This window comes from Marmota flaviventris, chromosome 7 (assembly GCF_047511675.1).
Source record: "Marmota flaviventris isolate mMarFla1 chromosome 7, mMarFla1.hap1, whole genome shotgun sequence".
Classification (NCBI taxonomy): domain Eukaryota; kingdom Metazoa; phylum Chordata; class Mammalia; order Rodentia; family Sciuridae; genus Marmota; species Marmota flaviventris.
The window spans coordinates 49,872,779-49,894,286 of record NC_092504.1 but is presented as its reverse complement, the minus strand read 5'-3'; the positions used below and the strand labels follow the sequence as shown (position 1 = coordinate 49,894,286).

Here is a 21,508-nt window from a genome sequence, read left to right as displayed (position 1 = left end):
TGTCATTCATAGTGCTTTGAGCTTTTCCTTTGAAGAACCAATTTTAAAAATTATTACAAATGTAGCTTAATTTACACATTATTATTTAATTCTCTAAAACAGAAATTCAAGTTTACATTTATTAATTAAAATATCACCACATCTGTCAATTTTCTAAAAATCTTTGCTTTTGAGGTGTATTTTCTTTCTATATTTATGTTTTTTTTCAGTTCTATTTTAAAGGTCTGATGTTATTGTTGTTAAATAGTTGTTACAGTTTACAAAATCTGTTAAGATTTTGAATGATAATTTGTTGTACTAAAAACTGAATTTAGAGTGTTTCAAATGTTTGAAAGTTATATTGTAATGTTTGGAAAAAGTAAAAAAAAACTATTCATGCATGCATTGTGTACACAAAGTTTTTAAAACTTAAATGGGACACCTCCATACCCATGTTTAAAGGGATTCTGGACAGGATGATTTAATCTACTGAATTTAAAATATTCGAGGATTCTTTTCCCACATTTATGATGAAAAGGGAATTCTGTTTACAGAAATTGTGTCAGGGTGAGCAGCATTAACCATGAGTTCATTAAAAATTTCCAGCTGCAACATTTGGATAAGCTCTGCATAGTAAAAGCACTAAAGTAGAATTCTATGACAACTGTACTAGAAAATTATATCTTATTTGAGGAGAAAGTAATCTAAATGACAAAGAGAACTCTGGAAATAGGCTAGATATTTTTAAATCAGTCCTCTGGTTCACAAATCATTTTTCACCAACTGAGCCAGTCCTATTAAATGCTAAAAATATACACATTACATTGCAATCACACCCACTTTATATCAACTAAATTATACAAAAAAAGCAATGGCTTACAACATACAACATTCAAATGCATTTATAAAACATTAAAATGTGCTCCTAAGCATTTTGTGGGGTTTTTTTGGAAATAATCTATTTAATTTAGCAAAGTAAAAATTTAGATTTTAATGTTTTGCACAAAGTAAGTGTGCTACATATTATTGAAAAACTTTCTACCTCAATAAAAGATTGAGGATAAAATCTTAATATGAATATATCATATTCATCATTACTAAGTACTATTAAATTAAGATCTTAGTTTTCAACATTTTTTACATTAATGTGTATGTCTACAGACAATTTATTCCCTGCCTAAATTCATGCCTCTACATCCAAGATCAACTTCAGAATTATTTTATCTCCTCTAAGGAACTCTATCATGTTACTCCTGTATGTTCACATACCCTTTTCTCTATCGTGGGGCAATCATCTCAATATTTGTGTCTTGTGAAGAATGATATAATAAACAGTTTTTTGGGGGAGTGACATTGATTTTTCCCTAAGTACTGTGCCTTTATGTTAGTTATTATATGTGTCAATACTTTTTTCTTTTTTATTGATGAATAGTATTTGGCTATACAATGGAAATGTAGTTTATTTGAATATTCACCTTCTGAAATCCAGTTGCATGATTTTCAGTAATCTGCTACTATAAATTATGCTGCTATGAACATCTGTGTACATTTCTCTATGCACATAATTTTTTAATTATCTGTGATAACAGTGAGTTTTGAGAGTTCTTTATATATTCTAAAAAAAGTCCTTTGTTTAATGTGTGATTTGCAAATAATTTCTCTTCATCTTTAACTTTTCTTTTTTATCTTCTAACAAGAATTTTCACTGTGCAAAAAGTTTTCAGTTTGAAAATGATTAACTTAAGGATACTGTCTTTATAGGTTTTCAGGTATCTGGAATTCTCAACCATGTGTTTGAACACATAAACAATAGGCTTTTTAACCCTCTCTCTCTGTTATTCTTGTCATGTGAATCTTCAATGCATTTATTTCAAATGTCTGCTATTTCCCTTAATTTGGGTCAAAATATCCCCAGTCATGGTATACCCACATACTTTTGACAAGTACAAAAATATTATGTGAAAAACTTTGAAAGCTAACTCAGTCTGAGGGTGATGTTATCTTCTTTCAAAGATAATTTATCATACTCTGGATGGACTTATTGCACTGTTGGGTCCAGGTCATCTTGATCTAATCAATGATTGAAATTATTTCAGGCTGAGCTATAGTACCTGTGAATACAGTACTTATTAGGTATCTTCATCCCTGAGAGATAATGGGCAACAGGTTTTTAAAATTAATATTATTATTTACATTCCTGGGCATGGTCAAAAGATCTGCTTATTCATTTTTCATGCTCTTATCAGGCTTCATATCCCAGGTTCAATTGGTTTTCTCCAGAGCACTTTTTCAAAGGTTTGAAATCCCAATTCTTCAAAGACTCAAGAGCTCTCTGGAACCTAAAAATACTATTAAAAATATTTTGATAAATTTTTCTCTCTGGGCTCATTAGAATGATTTGTTTAAATTACCTAGTACCTAAACTAAACTTCTCCATATAACAATCAAATATAACAATCAAACTAAAAATATGTTAAAACCAATTTTCATGTAATAATATGTTATCTTCAATAACATTCATTAATACAAAGTGATATTATTTTTGGAAAATGTTCTCATAATTTTATTTGTACTTCTCTTTTCTTGAGGATATGAAGATTAGAAACACTTTATTTTTGTTGTTAATTTCCTACAACCCTGAAACAGGCAATTTCTTTTGTTTCCAATTTCCATTTGGTAATTTTATGACAGTAAAGTAATTCCATCACCTTAACATTGTTAGTGCTAAAAAGATTTCCGTTTCAAGATAGGATCAAATGCAATAAACACTGTTTAAGTATGCAAGTTCCAAACAATCAACAATGCAGCCTCATGTTGTTGCTTTTATTTATTAAAAAATAAAGTTGCCATTTCCCCTTTGCATTTTAGAAATACACATATGCAGTTGATTTTCCATTTCTGTGGGGCACTCTATCCATGGACTGAAACAACCATGCTGTTATATGTAAAATATTTGTATCTGTACTGGACATAAACACATTTATTTTTTCTCAATATTTTCTAAACAATACAGCATACAACTGTTTGCATACTATTTACATCTTATTAGATATTTTAAATAATCTAGATATAATTTGGAGTATACTAGAAAATGCAAATGGTAATTTGCAAATATTATGTCATTTTACAGACATGGGCAACCATGGCTTGTGGTATCTGCACTGGTCCCAGAATCCATCACCACAGATAGTGAGGGATGATTACATAACAAGTTGAAGATTTTACAGAATTCCAACAACTCTCAATTACATCATTTGCCTAGCAGAAGTAATGAATTTTTCATTAAAAGCAATATGTTACTTTAATCCAGAAACATTGTAAAAAGTATAAATGAGTACAGGTTGATAATGGAAATAAGTCAAAATTTAAATATAGATTATACCTTCAAAATAAGTAGAAAATGTCATTACTTATTTTGATATAGAATCTCAGATTATGGTTTATATTGGAGATTTTTTGTAAGTTCTTATAATTCACTTGACCTGTGTACATATGCGTTTCTGTTTGCTTATGCCTGATTTTAATATATTTTTAATTTTTTACTTCTTAGTGGAAGAGCAATTCTATTTTGATAAGCTATTATATTAACATTTTAATATCTGGTCCTTATACTGAAACATTTTTTGATTACTTTCTCAGCTTAGTAAAACATCTTTCATCTTTTCTTATATTTAGACTCAAATGAATTTTTTCAAAAAATGCATTATCCAAAAGTTAGTTATTATCATCCTCTAGTGATTTAAATATGTACACTTCATATTTATGTACCATTTTAACTTCCATGTTTCAGCCTTAACAATATATGTGATAAAGTATTGAGCCTTCTAAAATATATTCATGTACACTAGCATGCTTTTCAGATTTCTTTTTATGAGACATAGTGATAAGAATATAATTTAATTTCCTCTGGTCCAAAGAAACTTCATATCTATGATAGGCTTTTATTAACTTAATAAATAGTGACTTTTTATTCAGATTAACTATTGTTCACATCATTGTTCTTTTTTGATCTATGTCTAGAGAATTTGCTCAAATGTTATTTTTTTGGATTATTTGATGCCGGGATACATTTTTTAAACTTTTTTTGTTGTTGTACAAACATGTTCACCTTCCTCATTATTACAATGTGTTGACTAGACCCTATCAACAGACATTCAATAGTGAACATTCTCCTTATATTTGAAAAATCTGGCATGTCATAAGTCATAAATCAAGATAGTCTCTCAAACAAAGTTGCTTTTACAATGAATTGACCAGATATTGTATTATGTTTACCTTCAGAAGTCTTTCTTGGGTTATGAGATATATATTGCTAAAAGTAGAATTATAACCAGAGATCTGCATGTAAAAAGGCCATATTTATTATGTATTATTATTATAAAAACTATGTAATATACTTACATTTAAGTATACATTTATATAAAATCACACACATACATATACATAATAAATTCAAATTTCAGTAAAGTGGTGAACATAATTCTAACAAATGTCTTAGTTGCATATTTTAACAAAGCGTGCAGATTCAGTTTTTTTTTTTTCCTTTAGAAAATGGTGAAAACAAAGCAGTTAATGGCAGTCAAATTTAATATTGTAATATCTGTTTGGTTCCTATTATCCTTGAATACTCAGAAGTAACGTAATTACATTTCCTTTTCTTTCTGAATATTTCAAAGTGACTTTAAACTAGTTTTAGCATTAAAACAAAATCAAATAATGAGCAGTTATCAGATTTGTAAAATTATCAGAAAACCAGTCAACCAACTATTCTTTTCTCAGTCACACTGTCTTGTTTCTGATGATTTTTTTTCAAATTTTATTAGTGTTTTGTTAGTTAAAAATTCTGCAGAACATAATTCCTCTCAGCCCTAGCACTTTGAAGTCAATCCTTTTTGCCACACAACTACACTCATTAGAATTAAGGTAAAAAAAAAAAGAACTGAATTATTTCAGTCTGAATCAGAGTCAAATCAACTGAGTTAAGATAATACATGGAAAATGACAGGGACAGTTCTTGTGGAAGAGAGAGTATACATTGGGTTGAGGAAGTGAAAAAAATACATTAAAGTTGTTTAGTGAAATAAAATCTCCTTTGTTCCAATTTTTAAAAATCAGTTTATTAGTTTCAGTATTTTCTATTTTCGTATTAATGCAATTTCACTACTGTATACTGTTACAGTTGTCCATTTTATTTTTATTATTTATTGCATTGTAGTTATACATAATAGTGGAGTTCATTTTGACCTCATCATATATGGTATATAATTTGCTCCCTTTCAGTCCCCAGTATTTCCTCTTTCCTTCCCCCTGTTCCCTTCCTCTATGCTTCTGGTCTATCTTTTATTTATTTATTTGAACTGGGGGCTTTATAGATATACATTAAGGCAAATTTACTATGGTAAATTCACACACACACACACCATAATTTGGTCAGTTGCATCCCCCAGTTCCTCCTTTCTGCATCCATTCTGCCTCCCTCTCTACTACCTTCCTCTACACCATGATCTCCTTTTATCTTCTTTATTTGACTTTCTTATTATTTTCCTTAGCTTCCACATATGAGAAAAAAAAAAATTGAACCCTCAGCTTTGGGGTCTGTTTTTTTCAACTTAGCATAATGTTCTCTAGTTCCACCCATTTACCATCAATTGTCATAATTCCATAATTCTTTACGGCTTAGTAAACTCCATTTTGTAGAGATACTGCATTTTCTTTATCCATTCGTCTGTTGATGAGCAATTTGGCTGGTTCTACAACATGATTATTGTGAATTGCACTGTTATAAACACTGATTTGCTTGTATTGCTTTATACTCTGAATTTTGTTCTCTTGGATAAATACCAAGGAGTGGTATAGCTGGGTCATATGGTGATTCCATTCCTGCCTTTTGAGGAATTGCCATACTGTTTTCCATTGGAGATTTTCATTTGCAGTCCCTCCAAAAAAGTGTATAAATATATCTTTTTCTTCACATACTTTCTGATATTTTTTATTACTCATATTCTTGATGATTGGCATTCTAAATGGCATGAGATGAAATCTCAATGTAGTTTTGATTTGCATTTCCCTGATTCCTAGGGATATTAAATGTTTTTGATATACTTGTTGGTCATTTATGCTTCTTCTTTGAGTAAAGTCTGTTTAGTTCTTTTGCCCACTTATTGATCCAGTTAGTTATTTGTTTATTTTGGTGTTAAGCTTTTTGAGTTTTTTACATATCTGGATATTAATTCCCCATCAGAAAAGTTACTGGTAAATATTTTCTCTCATTCTCTAGGTTCTTTCTTCAGGCAGGCCCTTATTTCACTTGCTATGCAGAAGGTTTTTGTTTTGTTTTGTTTTAATTTGATGCCATCAAGTTTGGTGATTCTTAGTTTTGTGTCTTGACCTTTAGGGGCCTTGTTAAGGAAGTTGGCGCCTGTACCAATAGTGAGCCTATACTTTCATCTGATGGTTTCAGTATTTCTGATCTAATTTCTATGTCTGTAGTTTCTATGTTTTTCTATGCAGTTCTATGTGTTTCTGATCTCATTTCTATGTCTAAGTTCTATACATGTAGTCTACTTTGAGTTGACTTTTGTGCAGGAAGGAAGATGGAGATCTAATTTCATTATTCTACATATGGATGTTAAGTTTTCCAGCATCATTTGTTAGGAAAGCCATCTAGATTATTAGAACATTTATTTGTTCCAAATAAATTTTAGCACTGTTTTTTTCCAGTTCTGTAAATAATATCAGTTGTATTTCAGTGGAGATTGAATTTAATTATTTATGAGACTTTTGTTAATATGAACATTTTGATGATGTTGACTTTGTCTATGCTAGAACATATGAAGTCTTTCCATCTTCTAATGTCTTCTTCTATTTCTTTCTTCAGTATTTTATAGTTTTCATTGTAAGAGGGCTTTTACCTCCTTAGTTAGATGATTCCTCCTCCTCCTCCTCCTCCTCCTCTTTCTCCTCCTCCTCCTCCTCCTTTTTCATTTTTTTGAGGTTATTATGAATGAGATAATATTCTTAATTTTTTCTCAGCAGATTAATTATTATACTCCAGGATAATGATAGTTTCTCTCCTCCTGCTCCTCCTCCTCTTCCTCCTCCTCCTTCTTCTTTTATATTGCTTTTGTGCCCTGCTACTTTGCTGAACCTGCTTATCATCCCTAGAAATCTTTTAGTGAATTTTTTTTGGGTCTTCAGATATAGGATCAAGTCATCAGCAAAAATAATTTAACAGTTCTTTTTCTATTTGTATACCTTTAATTTCCTTCTCTTGCAAGATTTCACTGGTTAGACTTTCAAGAGCTATATTAATAAAATTGGTAAGAGTGGACATTTTTTCCCATTCCTGATTTTAGAGGAAATGCTTTGAGTTTTTTCTATTAGTATTATGTTGGTTTTAGACTTTATAATGTTGATGTAAGTTCCTTCTATTCCTGAATTTTCCAGCATTTTAAACATGAAACTGTGCTGGATTTTGTCAAAAGCTTTTTCTGCAACTATGGAGATAATCATGTGATTCTCTTCCTTAATTTTTTAAAATGAATTACATGTATTGATTTGCATATGTAGAACCATATTTATATGGGATGAAACCCACTTGATCATGGTGCACTATCTTCTTAATGTTTTATTGAATGTGATTTGCTAATATTTTATTAAAGACTTTTACATCTATGTTCATCAGGAATATTGTTCTGTAGCTTTCTCTCCTTGACTGTGTATTTGGTTTTTGTATCCAGATGATACTAGCGTCTTAGGATGAATTTGTGAGTTTTTTATTCCGTCTTTCCCTCTCTTTGTATTTCATGGAATAATTTAAGAAAGATTGATATTAGTTATCTTTAAAGATCTGTTAGAACTTTTCAAAGAATCCATCTGGTCCTGAGATTTTCTTTGTTGGAAAGCTTTTAATTTCGGTTTCACTCTCATTGCTTGACATTGGTCTGTTTAGGCTATCTATATCCTTTTGGTTTAATTTGGATAGGTCATTTGTATCTAGAAAGTTAATAACTTCTAGAGTTTCTAATTTATTGGAGTATCAATTTTCAAAATAGATTCTAATGATTATCTGGATTTCAGAAGTATATGTGGTCATATCTCCTCTTTCATCTCTAATTTTGCTCTTTTGAGTCTTTGCTCTCTTTTGACTCATTTGGCTAAGAGTTTATCAATCTTTATCATTTCAAAGAGTCAAATATTTGTCACATTAATAATTTGTATTACCTTTAATTTTTAATTTTACTAATTTTGGCTCTGATTTTATTTCCTATCTTCTACTTATTTTGAATGTTTTTTTTTTACTTTTCTATAACATTTTATTATTTATTTGGGATATTTCTTGTTTTGTTTTTTAATGTACAATGCTATAAATTTTCCTGTTAAAATTGCTTTCATAATATCCAAGAGAGTTTTAGTTGTTTTAATTCCATTTTCATTTGTTTTTAAAATTGTTTGATTTCTCGCCTGATTTCTTCCATAACCTATTCCTTACTTAAAATTCTATTAGTTAATCTCCAGAAGTTACAAATAGTTTCTGTTCTTTATTTTGTTGATTTCTAATTTTATTCCAATATGATCTGATAGAATTTAATCTCTCTCCCTCCCTCCCCACCTCCTCTCTTTCTTTGCTAAGATTTGCTTTATGTCCTAAAATACAGCCTATTATAAAAAAAGTTTCCAGGTTCCATGTCCAACTGAGAAGAAAATAAATAAATTTTATTGTTCATACATGAAATATGCTATAGATATGTTAGGTTCTTTATCTTAACAGTATATATATATATATATATATATATATTTAATATAATAATATAATATATATATATTATATATATATATATATATATATATATATATATATATATATATATATATATATATATATATATATATATTAATTCTGAAGAACTTTTAGTTTATGTCTGGAAATTCAGGAACTCACAGCTGTGGATTCTTCTAGAGATTCTGGGGCACAGGCACTATTTCCATGGTTGTTATGGTTTTCTTGCCAGATGGTGCTTGTTAGTTAGACTAGAGATCCAAATCTGCATGTTTGGAAGGGTGGTACATCTCTGACTGTTTTTGTTGGGTGTGGAATCACAGGGTGCAGGGCTGAGCACTGTTGCTGATTGGAATGCTGGCAACCTGCTCCACACAGCTGGAATTTCTTTATGGCAGCATAAAGCTTGGTGATTGCAAATGTGTGGCACCTGAATGCAGCCTCCCTGTGAGCAGTCTGTGGCAAAAACCTCTCTTGTTCTGACTAATGTGGGTGACTGGAGTACTTTTCCTCAACTGGAGTGTAGGCTGTTATTGGGCCAGGCTTTGTGTGAGCTCCAGTAGCTGTCTGGTTATTGTGAATTCTTGAGCACCTGCTCCCCTCTCCGGGGGCTTCTTTAGAGCAATGTTATCTAAGTACATGGTGGCTGTCTTCAACTGAGGGGCCTGTGAGAGCAGGCTTCCTGCTGACAGACTGTTGCACAGAAGTATTACCCTGATTACTGCACATCATTGTTTTTTACCTGTTACTCTGAATAGGGTAGGATGTCAGTTTGCCTGTCTTCATCTGAAGCAGAGGCTGTGGTGAGCTCAGATTGGAGTTAGCACTCCCTGGCAGTGACTTATTTGTTCTTATGTCAGCTCTATCCCACTCCCCTTGTGGAGGGCAGGGGGGAGAAGGTTTATGAATCTCTACAAGTTTCTTCTAGATGGATCACTGAGACAATCCACTTCAGAGGTGCTCCCTATGGTTTTATTTGTTGTTATCTGTAAATGGGGAGAAGATGTGTTTGTTCAATCTCTTCTAAAGAGGCTGGTTAGTTGTGGACTCTACAAACTGCTTGCCTTGCCTGAAACAGATTTCTGACCACAATTTGGGATAAACTGTGTGATCTCCTTCACTGTTCTTGCTGCTTCTGGCCCATTTTAATTTGATTCACATTTCTTTTCAACTATTGTTAAGTCAGGATTATGGGCTTTTCCTCTTCTTCTTTCTCTCTGTTACCCCTCCCCCAACTGTACCCTGGTCAGAGTTTTAGGGTCAGGAAATGTCCTGATTCTCTACTCCAGTAACCAAATTCCAAGTCTCCCCATCTCCCAAGTTGTCCAATACTGAGTTTGGGGGGCATTCTGTCACCCACCTTTCTGGTCAATTGTTCTTTTACTGCTTTTTTTCTGGGATTTGTATAAGAGTCAGCATTTGCTGCCTAGATCCACACTGCCATCATCTGAGTCTCAATGTTTGTTTTTATTTTAAATTAACTATTTGCATATAATGAGTTCTCCTTAACTCTTGCATGGTTCTTCTAAGGAAGATTTATTTATGCTAGCATCTTATATAATTATTTTAAAATAGCATGTATTCACCTAGCCATTTTACCAGTTCAGGCAGTAGATGAATACTAATGAAGGTAAGTAAACCTTGAAAAACTTATAAAATTATTGTAAATATAAATTACCTTCTTCTTTCCAGGTATTTTTGGCTGAATACACAGGACCTCTGCTAATATACCTCCTGTTTTATTTGAGGATCTCATATGTATATGACAGGAAAGAGAGCACTAGAAGTATACGCCACCCAGTGGTACAGTAAGTGATTCATATAGCTCTTACAGTTTGGGGAGGAGATACTTCTCAAATTACAGAGGGTTTAGGGCTGTATAATCCCATTATAAATTGAAAATTTCATTTCTAAATTCATGTAGTATGCCTAATTTATGGAACATTATAGCTTAACAACATAGTAAATCATAGACTTATCAGCTGTTCACTTTTATGATTGTGTGGCAATCAGTGATGTATAACATTCTGTTGCTGCCCAGAGCACCAGAGTCTTGTACCACATCTCCCTTGCTAGGAACAACAACAACAAAAAAAAATGTAAGTTTGAAATAAAATTTGTACTGAATATGTATGGATTTCATAAAAAATTAAAACATCACTGGGCGAGATGCAACACGCCTGTAATCCCATGGGCTCAGGAGGCTGAGGCAGGAGGATCAAGGTTTCAAAGCCTGCCTCAATAAAAGCAAGTTGCTAAGCAACTCAGTAAGACATTGTCTCTAAATAAAATACAAAATAGATCTGGGGATGTGGCTCAGTGATCCAGTGCCCCTGAGTTCAATCCCCAGTATCCTCTCACTCCCCCCAAAAAAGAAAGTTAAAACATATTTACACAAAATTTATTGTTATATTTTGAGAAAAATTGAAATTTTAAATAATACAGTTATACTAATGAAAGTAATAGATTTTTAGGGATGACAAAATTTTTTAGTGCATGGTAGCAACATAAAGAAATCTAGGATAGCAGAGATAGAACCAAGTAAGGAGACATTGGATCTCACTGATGATGGTCTTGCCTAGGAATATTAACTTCTTTTTTTTTTTTTCCTTAAATAAAGAGAATGTCTAATTCATTTAGAAAACGACTGAGGCTGAGAGATTAGAAAGAAAATGTAATGGCTACCACTAATTTTTTTAGAGCAAATATGTAACATGTAATAGATACATAGCACAGTATAAATAAAGAACATTTTTAAGCAGCATTCTCAAAAGAATTAACTGACAATGGTTACTACTCTTAAATGCAAACACAAAAACTTTAATAATATTTCTGTAGATTTACAATAAGTTTGGGAATGGACAAAGAAAAAACTGGTGCTAGATAGGAAGCCCAACATAATCAAATAGAATAAAAATATTTCAAAATGAAATTAGACTTATTTAGTTATCAACTATGCACAGTGGCGCAAATATCTCAACGGGAAAGCTCTAGCTGTATATGCTACGTATGGTCTCCTCTTTCCTATGCCCTTGTGTTATAATAATATAAAACAAACTGGGGACCTATTTCATGGCTATCATGTCTTGAACCAAAATTTCTTATTTAGGGTTCTGGTATGTTGCCAGATTTAATCTAAATTTTAGGCTTTGTTTGTTTTGGTTACTGGGGATTGAACTTTAGGGGCACTAAGCTACATCCCCAACCCTATTTTGCATTTTTTTAGAGACAGGGTCTCACTGAATTTCTTAGCATTGCTGAGGCTGGCTTTGAACTCATGATCCTCCTGCTTTAGCCTCCCAAGCCACTGGGAGTATAAGCATGTGCCACCGCACCGGGCTAATTTTATGCTTTCTTTTAAAAAGTGGGAAGTTGTATTACTTAAACATTTTTATAAATATTCTGAAACATAACCCAGAAATGAAGAGAGATATAATTTCCCTTACCAATCCTTAGAATTTTACAAATCAACCTTCTATATCATGACATTTGCTTTTTTTGTCTGTTTTGCTGCCTAAGAAGGTTTATACTCCAGATACCCACATTGTTTTTCACCTTTTAAATAATTTTTGTGTTAATTATTAAAATACACATCACATAGAACATGTACTCTAACATTAGAGTTATATTATATATTATATTTTTATGAATTAATAAATGATAGACTTCTGGTTGACTTAACCCAGATACTATTGACCCACAGCCTGCATGGGGAGAGAAGAAGTAACACTTGGAGGTGTGGGCCTGCTGGAAATAAAAGTCTGAAAAAGTAGTCGTAAGAAATAATACTAGGGGCTGGGGACACAGCTCAGTTGGTAGAGTGCTTGCCTTGCATGCACAAGGCCCTGGGTTCAATCCCCAGCACCACATAAATAAATAAACAAACAAATAAATATAAAAATAAAAATAGTGAGTGCTGTTTATTTAAAAAACAAAAGAAAGAAAGAATAGGAAAGATGCAAGAAAATATATTTAAAGCAAGGGCTTAAGTTGTGGAAGAGACCTGATGGGTCTGATCCTAACAAAGGGAGAAAGCCCTCAAATGCCACCAAAGGTAATTATTGGGAAGAAGGGCTCTTTAAGATAAATAGGAGGTGATAAGCTGTGGGAAATTGGCCCTGTTAGGACCCTTATCACTTGCACAGTAATTCTTCCTCCAGGCAGCTGGTGCCTCAAGGCACACTGGTATCTCTTTTACCTAAGGCTAGCAGGCATCTAAATTTAAAGCTACAATCTAAATTCCTTGCCATGTAGGGGAATTGACTCAATTAACAGCAGCTGCCTGTAAATGGGCCTGTCTTTCTATACCTTGTCATGGAAAGATTCCCAGATGCAGCAGTCAAGATGTCCAAGGCTATGAAGTTCAAAGTAATAATTTATTTGCCACTCCTGACACTATTGTCTATTTTTGTTTGTTTGTTTGTTTTCCTTAAACTCACTACCAGATAAAGCAGAAATCATTTTTGTTGTTGTTGTTTGTAGTGCTGGGAATTGAACCCAGGACTTCCCACAAGCTACATAAGTGCTCTATCACTGAGTTACACCTCAATTAGTGAATCACACTCATTAATTAATTTTTTGTTCAAATAAATTTTCAACTTGATAAATCATCTCAATATCTTACTTTGCAAAGAGTAAATGGCATGCTAATTTTTATGTTCAAACTTTATTGGTAAAGTTACATCATCTTTGATCCATACTGATTTTCTTAATAGCAAAGCTTTGAGACTTGACCTTTTTTTCTTCAAACAAAATATGTACTAATTTTAATGGAATTCTTCTTAGTATTTCTAAAAACGATATACTTCTGTAAGTCACATTTAATATTTACTTTTAAAATAATAGCTATGTTAAAATGACAAGAGGCAGAAACTTAGAATACAACAAAAACAAATATATGAAAAGACCAAATATTACAACATCCTATATGGGTAAGAAGCAAAGAAAAATAAATGATGCATTATGACTCTATAGAAAATGAAAATGTAACTTTCTCAATTCTAAAGGAGAATCAGACCATTAAAATTATTCTGTATATTATTAAGTGTCAAATGCATCTATTTGAAGCACATTATTTATAAATCTTAAAAATCTACTTTTTAAAAATTTATAAATTGCTTCAATCTCGAGGCATTTTGGTATGAAGGCATTTGCAATTATGATATTTAGATTATTTGTGGGGCAAGTGTGAGCATAACAGTTTAGGATTTATATTGTAAACGATATGTTTTATCAGAAGTATAGAATCTTACAACTGTTATTTCATTAACTTTAGAAGAATTCTAGAATAAAATATAAAAGTAAACATTTGTGTTTTGTTACCAGAATTAATATTTTCTAATATGTGGATAGTGTAATAAACTAACAAACATGTAAAATAATTAACTCAAAGCAAGAAAGAATTTTGGAAGAGAATTTAATGTTTATGTTTATGTGTGTTTTTCTTTTTCCAGTTTAGCTTGCCTCTTCCATTGTATACATTATATCCGATATCTTTTGGAAACTTTATTTGTTCACAAAGTTTCTGCAGGACACACACCTTTGAAAAATTTGATACAGGTGGGAATTAATGTTATTTGTATTTTAATTATTATTGAGAAAATGAGTATATTGATCATTAGCAAAGCTTTAAGGTATGAATCATCTTTTCCTCAAGACTAGATTTTTCTGATTGTGTCAACATTTATTAAAACATATGGTTCTGAAATGTCTTTCCTTGAGCAATTCTATTTGAGCTACCCTCAGCCAATAAAGTTCAGAGAGATTTGCCAGGACCTTATCTTACAAGACCAACTAGATACTCCAAGGAACATTTTTCATTTTGGGAAGAGTGAGCACTGAATTTGGATTCTTTAAGTGCCTCCTGAAAAAGATAAATATTACATATGAATTCTCCTAAAATACACACTGGTGTGTGATTAATATGACAATAACTTTATCTTATTTATGAAAGTGATAGTGTAATGCTAAGATTTTTGCTTTTCCCAGAAAAGGTGAATGTAACCGTTATCGACTACCAAAAAGCTATCAAACATGGGAAATTTTTTGAAAGATTGAGTTAAAAACTTATAATGGACACTATTGGTCACTTTGATTTGTCATTTCAAATTCAAATTTAATTTGATTTTCACTTTGAAATTTATTTAAAAGATGTTCTCACATACACACACACAAATGCCCTGATTTTTGGCAAATATCAGCTTTCTAAAACGTCTCCAAAACAGCCATCTAATTTTGTTCTTGCTGCTGTTGTTGTAACACAGTAGTAAACCCTAGAGCGCTAAGAAAAGATACATCATGAAGAGAAGAAATTATTTATTTATTTATTTATTTTTGACAAAAGGCAATCAAATTTATTCTATTGGTGGACAATCTGTATGTTTTAATTCAGTACTCATAAATCTGGCCTATATTACAGAGGTTCTAATCAATCAAGATATATATTTGCTAATGATTAAATAATTCATTCTTTTTCCATTTATTGTTAGAACTTTTTATGCAGCAATTAGTTTTTATTTCATTCATATTTTTAATATACAAAACCATTCTTGAGAAATCTTTCTAAAACATAAAAATTACTTTTTACCTATATTGTAAATATTCATTAATGTTAATAATAATGGTACAATGGAATATACATCCTCAGTGATACCGAGTTTTATAATGCTGCCTTAGCAATTGAAGAAATTTATTTTTCTAGCTTAGAAAATTTATACAATTTTTTATACAAAAATAAATTCTCAGTGTATGAAATGAATATATGAGCTAGCTTTAGAGGATTTGACAAGTATAGTTTCCATAACATCTGTTTTACTTTGTCTATTTGTAGGGTTGTGCCTTTTACTGGGGATTCACTTCTTGGATTGCCTACTACATTAATCATCCACAGTATACACCACCATGTATGTAGAATTTCTTCTCATGTAACCATACACTAAATTGCTAACCTCAAAATTCTAGCTTAGACAACTTATACAATTTTTTATACAAAAAAATTATTGAAAATATTTGTTAAACTGTAAATTTGCTATTTCTTTTGTAGTTGAACATTATTATGTAAGTGTAAATTTAAGTAGGACTCAAATTCAGTGAAGCATCTGTTACATTACAATACAGATTTCAAGTGGAAAGTAAGTACCTTGTATAGACAGTCTGCACCTTACAGGTTTGAAATATGTATCTATTCCAATGCCATATATCGTAGTTTAAATTTCAGTTACCACAGCGTGTTATTGCAATTGTACAAAATGCAAATTTTGCAACTAATGCTTAAATATACATAACTTTAGTCTATTCCTAGATATACATAAGTGACCGGTCATATCTGGCATTAATTGGTAACTGCACATCTGTTATAATCATATATGTAGAAGCTCTTTTTGATACCATTTATCAAGTTTACAAATTTTCATTCATTGGCATGTGAACATGTGATTAGTATTTGTTTCCTGATCAGACTAAGTTCTATTAAGGTAAGATTTGGTTTGGCTTTTCCTATAATTTATCACAAGCATACAGTAAGTGCAGTGTCTGTTATATGAATTCCTAATGGAAATTGCTGAGTGAGTGAAGTTATGTCAAGTTGTATCAACTTGATACAAGAATAATGGTAAATAGAAATTAGTATAATACAACTATTACAATTTAGATAAAGAAGAATGTTTCATTATAAGAATAAACATATATGATATTAAGGTAAACAATAGGTATAAATTTTATAATAAAAACATAATACAGCTGGACATGGTGGTGCAGGTCTATAATCCCAGTGATTTGGGAGGCTGTGGCAGGAGGGTCTCAGGTTCCAGACTAACCTCAGATCCTTAGATCCTCAGTAACTTAGTAAGGTCTTAAGGTCTTATTTCAAAATAAAATATGAGAATGGCTGGGAATTGGCTCAGTAGTTAATCATCCCTGGGTTTAATCCCTTGTACCAAAAAACAATATATATATATATATATATATATATATATATATATATATATATATATACACATATATATACACACACACACACACATATATATATATATATACATATGTATATATATATTTATATATAAGTACATTTTATATATAAATATGTATATATTTATATAAACCAGCTAACATAGTGCCTGTTATAAAACAGTCCTATACATTTGACTGATTAAAATAATGAGTATTTAAAAACAATGATGCAAAATACTGATTATTATTAACATTTTATGTTTATTGTTAGACATTAAATAAAAGCATTATGTGGTATTATTATGTGTTGTTAGGCCATTATAGTTTTGCTTTTAAAATGAGAAATGATAAATGAGAGAGATAAAATATTTTTTAAAGAGCTAAATGACACCAATTAATTTTAGAGATTTTTTTAAATGTCCTTATAGCACTAGAAAAGAGGTATTTTATTTTCAACAAAACAATTACACTTTAGTATCACCCTAAAATGTAGATAATATAGCTCACCATACTGCTGGTTAGGGAATAGTCATGACCATGAAGCCATTAAACATTTTGTGAATTACATCTGTAGTGTGACAATACAGAGTGTTTGCATAACAAATTCTTTTCCTACTTTCTAGCATTTGGAAATAGGCAAGTCACAGTATCTGCTATCAATTTTCTGGTATGTATCAAATATTTACTTGCTACTCATGCTCTAATTTTGGTATTATTAAGAACATAAAATACTTTGCTTTGGAAGATTTGTCATACAGAAAATAAAATCTATTTTTGTATTAATATATTATAAATAATGCTATAAAATGAAATAAATTAAATAAATTCCTATAATCAAATCATTAGCTCTCTAAATCTTTTAATCAAAATGTTGTAGTCACTTATAAAGAATAAAATTATTGTAACCATTGAAAAAATATAGTCAGTGATTCTTCCTATTATAAAGTCACCAATTTATAAAATTTTAAGAGCAAAAACTTTTACAAGTATACCAAATAAACATCCCCAAAACAACTTTGGCCAAATTGTCAATGTAGCTAGTTCAGTATGAAGAAAAATTCTGTCCTCAATTTTTTATCTTTCTTTTTTTAAAAATTATTTTATGTGGTTTTGGGGAATGAACTCAGGGCCTGCATCTTCCCAAATTCTTTCAGTCCTGTTCTTCAGACCTTTCTATGGAACCAAACATGTATATTGATTGAATTATGTAAAAATTTATATCAATTTGAATATTAGTAAGTCAAACATAATATTACTTCATTTGTTAAATTACTATAAAGCAGGAAATGGTGCTGTTACTTGCATATTTATTTAAATATTATTTTTTTAGTAAATTTGAACAATGTTGCTTTATGTTTCTGTATGTTCGTTATCTATGAAGTTTGTTATCTGTTACATGGGACTATATGTTTTGTTTTATTATCTAAGAAAATTTTATTATCTAACACAGTTTAAGCTTTAAATAATGTAAATCAAGAGCAATGATAGTAAATGCCTGAAATTTTAGTTATTAAGTCATTTTGTTAACATATAATATGGTAAATGAAGACTTCCAGTTTAAGAATGAATATAACTAAAATGTGTAAATCATACTGAGTAGCATACCAGTGTTTCATATTAAAGTTCTTCTGAAATTAACCAGTAAATAATGGAATCATATACTGAGTTTTAGAGCACAACAGAATTTTCTAATTCTACTCAGCCCTAACCTAAGAAGAAATTATACCAACAACATTTATGCAGGCCGCTTATTATTCTGACTTCTATTACATTTCCCAGAGTTTTAAAGCTGGATCTTAAGATTAAAATTACTGCTAGTCCTAATTACTTAAAATCCATTAGGAAGTCATTCATTTTTGTAGCTAACACACAACAAGGGAAGTGCAGAGGGGAAGAGTAGAAGTTCAATAAATTTGACAAAGGGGAATGAAGGGAAGGGGGGATGGGAATATGAAAGACTGTAAAATGAGTTGGACATAACTTTCTATATTCATATATGAATATGACCAGTGAAACTCCATGTCATGTACAACCACAAGAATGGGGTCCTAATTAGAATAAGTTATACTTCATGTACGTATAATATGTCAAAATATACCCTACTGTCATGTATATCTAAAAAGAACTAATACAAATATATTGAAAAAGAAAAAAAATCCATTATGAAATTTCTAAGTTGACAATAAATTAATCATTTCTAGGGTTTAGATATAGTTGTTTTATTTTTCCAACCTTAGAAAATATATAAATAAGTGTTTCATCATGACATTGAAAGATGAAAAATATAGCTTATTGATTTACCACATTTCACTCACTTTATATTGTGTTTCTAATTTTAGTATGTAACTGGTATGTTTGGGGAAGGGCACCCAATGATAAATTATGTATCAATACATGAATACTCTGGCTTTGTATATGAAATTTTATGGCCTGGACTTTGAGTAGAATATTGATGATTTCAATGTTTACTTTTGTTGTGATGAACAGGAAGAAGAAAATGGGTTGAGGATTAAAATGGCCAAAATATTGATAATCTCAAAGCAAACATATTCATCAGATGAAAAAAAAATAATTTTCAAAGATATTTTGTTTCTTAATAAATATTTTATCATAATCTCATTTTGCATTGTAAGTGATGAAAAATAAGTATGACATGATATCTATATTGACATGTGCCCATATAAAAAAGGTATACATGTAACATTCATATAACAAATCATTAATTTACAATTAATTGTTTTGTGAAGTTGAAAATGAGACAAATTTAGAGAAGATCAATATAGGATAATAATTTACTAGTGATTACATAGGTAACTAAAATTATCACAAACTTTATTGAACAAATAATATATGTCAGGTACTTGAATTAATCATCATAAAGTCCCTAGATTTAAGAATTGATATTTGCAGCTGGCTGGGGATAGAGATCAGTGTTGAGTAATTGCCTAGCATGTGTGAGGTGCAGGATTCAAATCCCAGCACTGTGAAAAAAGAAAGAAAAAAGAAATAATATTTGCATTTAAGAGACAAGAAAAAATTTAAAATTTCTAATTCACTTACTAAGTCTCTCACAACTACTAAATGAAAGATGTGGTGTGAAAATATAGACTCATGTAGCTAAAATCCTATATTTACCCACAGTCACAGGTAAAAACAAAACAAAATAAATAAAACACAAGCAAACAAACAAACCAAAATGAAGCAAAATTTATTAAGTGAAAACTCAAAATTCAGCTTTTTATTCCTAATGATGACTTAAAAATCAGAGCCTCTCTTATTTTGTGGAATTATCTTTGTGTGAAATTAATAATTATATTGTTTTGGGTATCTTCAAATATTGTTTTAGTGTATTCGATCTGTTTTTAATGTTATCTCCTGTAAGAACAGTTCTATCTAAGATGATTATTTCAAATAACAGTTTTACAAAGGAGAAATGGATTTGGGTTTTCTCTTTCAATCTACTTCTTTTCTAAAATTTAAAATATGTTGAAATCTATGCCATCTGTTTTGTGTGAATTACCTAGACATTGCAGTCTGTTAAAATATTATTATATGTGAAGAAATGCATACAAAAATGTTTGAAAAGAAAATAAGAAATCAGATATGTTTTAAGAGACTAATAAGTATTAAAGGAACTAACTTTAAAGGATGCTTGGATTTGGGGATTTGTTACTTTTAAAAGGATAGTGGCTTTAAATAATAATGGTTTTGAATAATAATCTATTATCAATAAGAACGTATTTCTTTGTTGAACTCATACCTTATCGTACCAGATAAGGTAAATATGGTAAACAAAGGAAGTATCTCACCTTCAAAAGATAGATATTGCAAATTTTCAATATTATTAGTCCCAGGAGACTGTGGTAAGTCTTTGATCTTCTCAGAGGATTATAGTGACCTATAGCAGAACATTAGTGGAAGAGCCAAGATCAAGAGGACCAATGACATACGAGTAACAAGAGTCCTTGTGGGGCAGTACTACTTACAATAGTCATTTTAAGAGCTGAAACCAATGGGATTCACACTTCCTCACTGACTCTGAGAAGATTGTTACTGCATTAATGAACTGAGAATACTGTAAGAAGTCTGTCTTCAGCAATGTGTGCTATGTGTTCATGGTAAGAAAATATATGTAGAGTAACAAGCTTTAAGCAAATAATAAACACTCATTGATTAATAAGGTGATTTGAACCTGGTTATCAAAAAAGATAAAGTATATTTTCGGAATTTCTCATTGTGTCTAGTTGTTTTATATTCAATATAGTCAAATAGTTGCTTACATTGTTTTAAAATTTTCTTATTACAAGTAAAAATGTTTGTCTTGCATCTTTGGAATTAATATATTACATGGATTTTATTTTGTCTAGAATAAAAAATAGGCATTGGTTTATCTCTTTATCACACTGAATAATTTATATGTTGTAGGTTTGTGAAGCTGGGAATCACTTCATCAATGTAATGTTGGCTCATCCCAATCATACAGGTTCGTTTCTTTTGTGTTTTATCTTCCCTAGAGTGAATTTTGTTGATAATTATTTTAAAAAGCTTTATTTCAAGTTTTTTTTAAGGAGAATATTAACTGTTGGGAATAACTTAAGAATAATGTACCACATATTTTGTTTGTTTGTTTGTTTTATATATGTTTTCCAAACTAAATGACATTCATCCTAATGATAATTCCCTTAAAATGCAGCTTGCAGGTTTTCACCTACATCCTTCATTGACACAAACCAAACAATCACACTAAATATGTGATAAAAATTCTCTTGATTAAGAAGTAAATTAGTACAAAATCAGTTG

At 30.6% G+C, this 21,508-nt stretch overlaps 1 protein-coding gene across 1 annotated transcript in view; it reads left to right on the top strand.

Moving 5' to 3' along the window:
* Tecrl (trans-2,3-enoyl-CoA reductase like) overlaps positions 1-21,508 on the top strand; it is an 82,208-nt gene that overhangs the window by 54,422 nt on the left and 6,278 nt on the right. Inside the window, exons 5-9 of the mRNA XM_027947344.3 lie at positions 10,451-10,566; positions 14,212-14,317; positions 15,588-15,660; positions 17,332-17,375; positions 21,134-21,191. Coding sequence (XP_027803145.1) covers positions 10,451-10,566; positions 14,212-14,317; positions 15,588-15,660; positions 17,332-17,375; positions 21,134-21,191 — 397 coding nt within the window. The remainder of the gene's footprint in view (positions 1-10,450; positions 10,567-14,211; positions 14,318-15,587; positions 15,661-17,331; positions 17,376-21,133; positions 21,192-21,508) is intronic.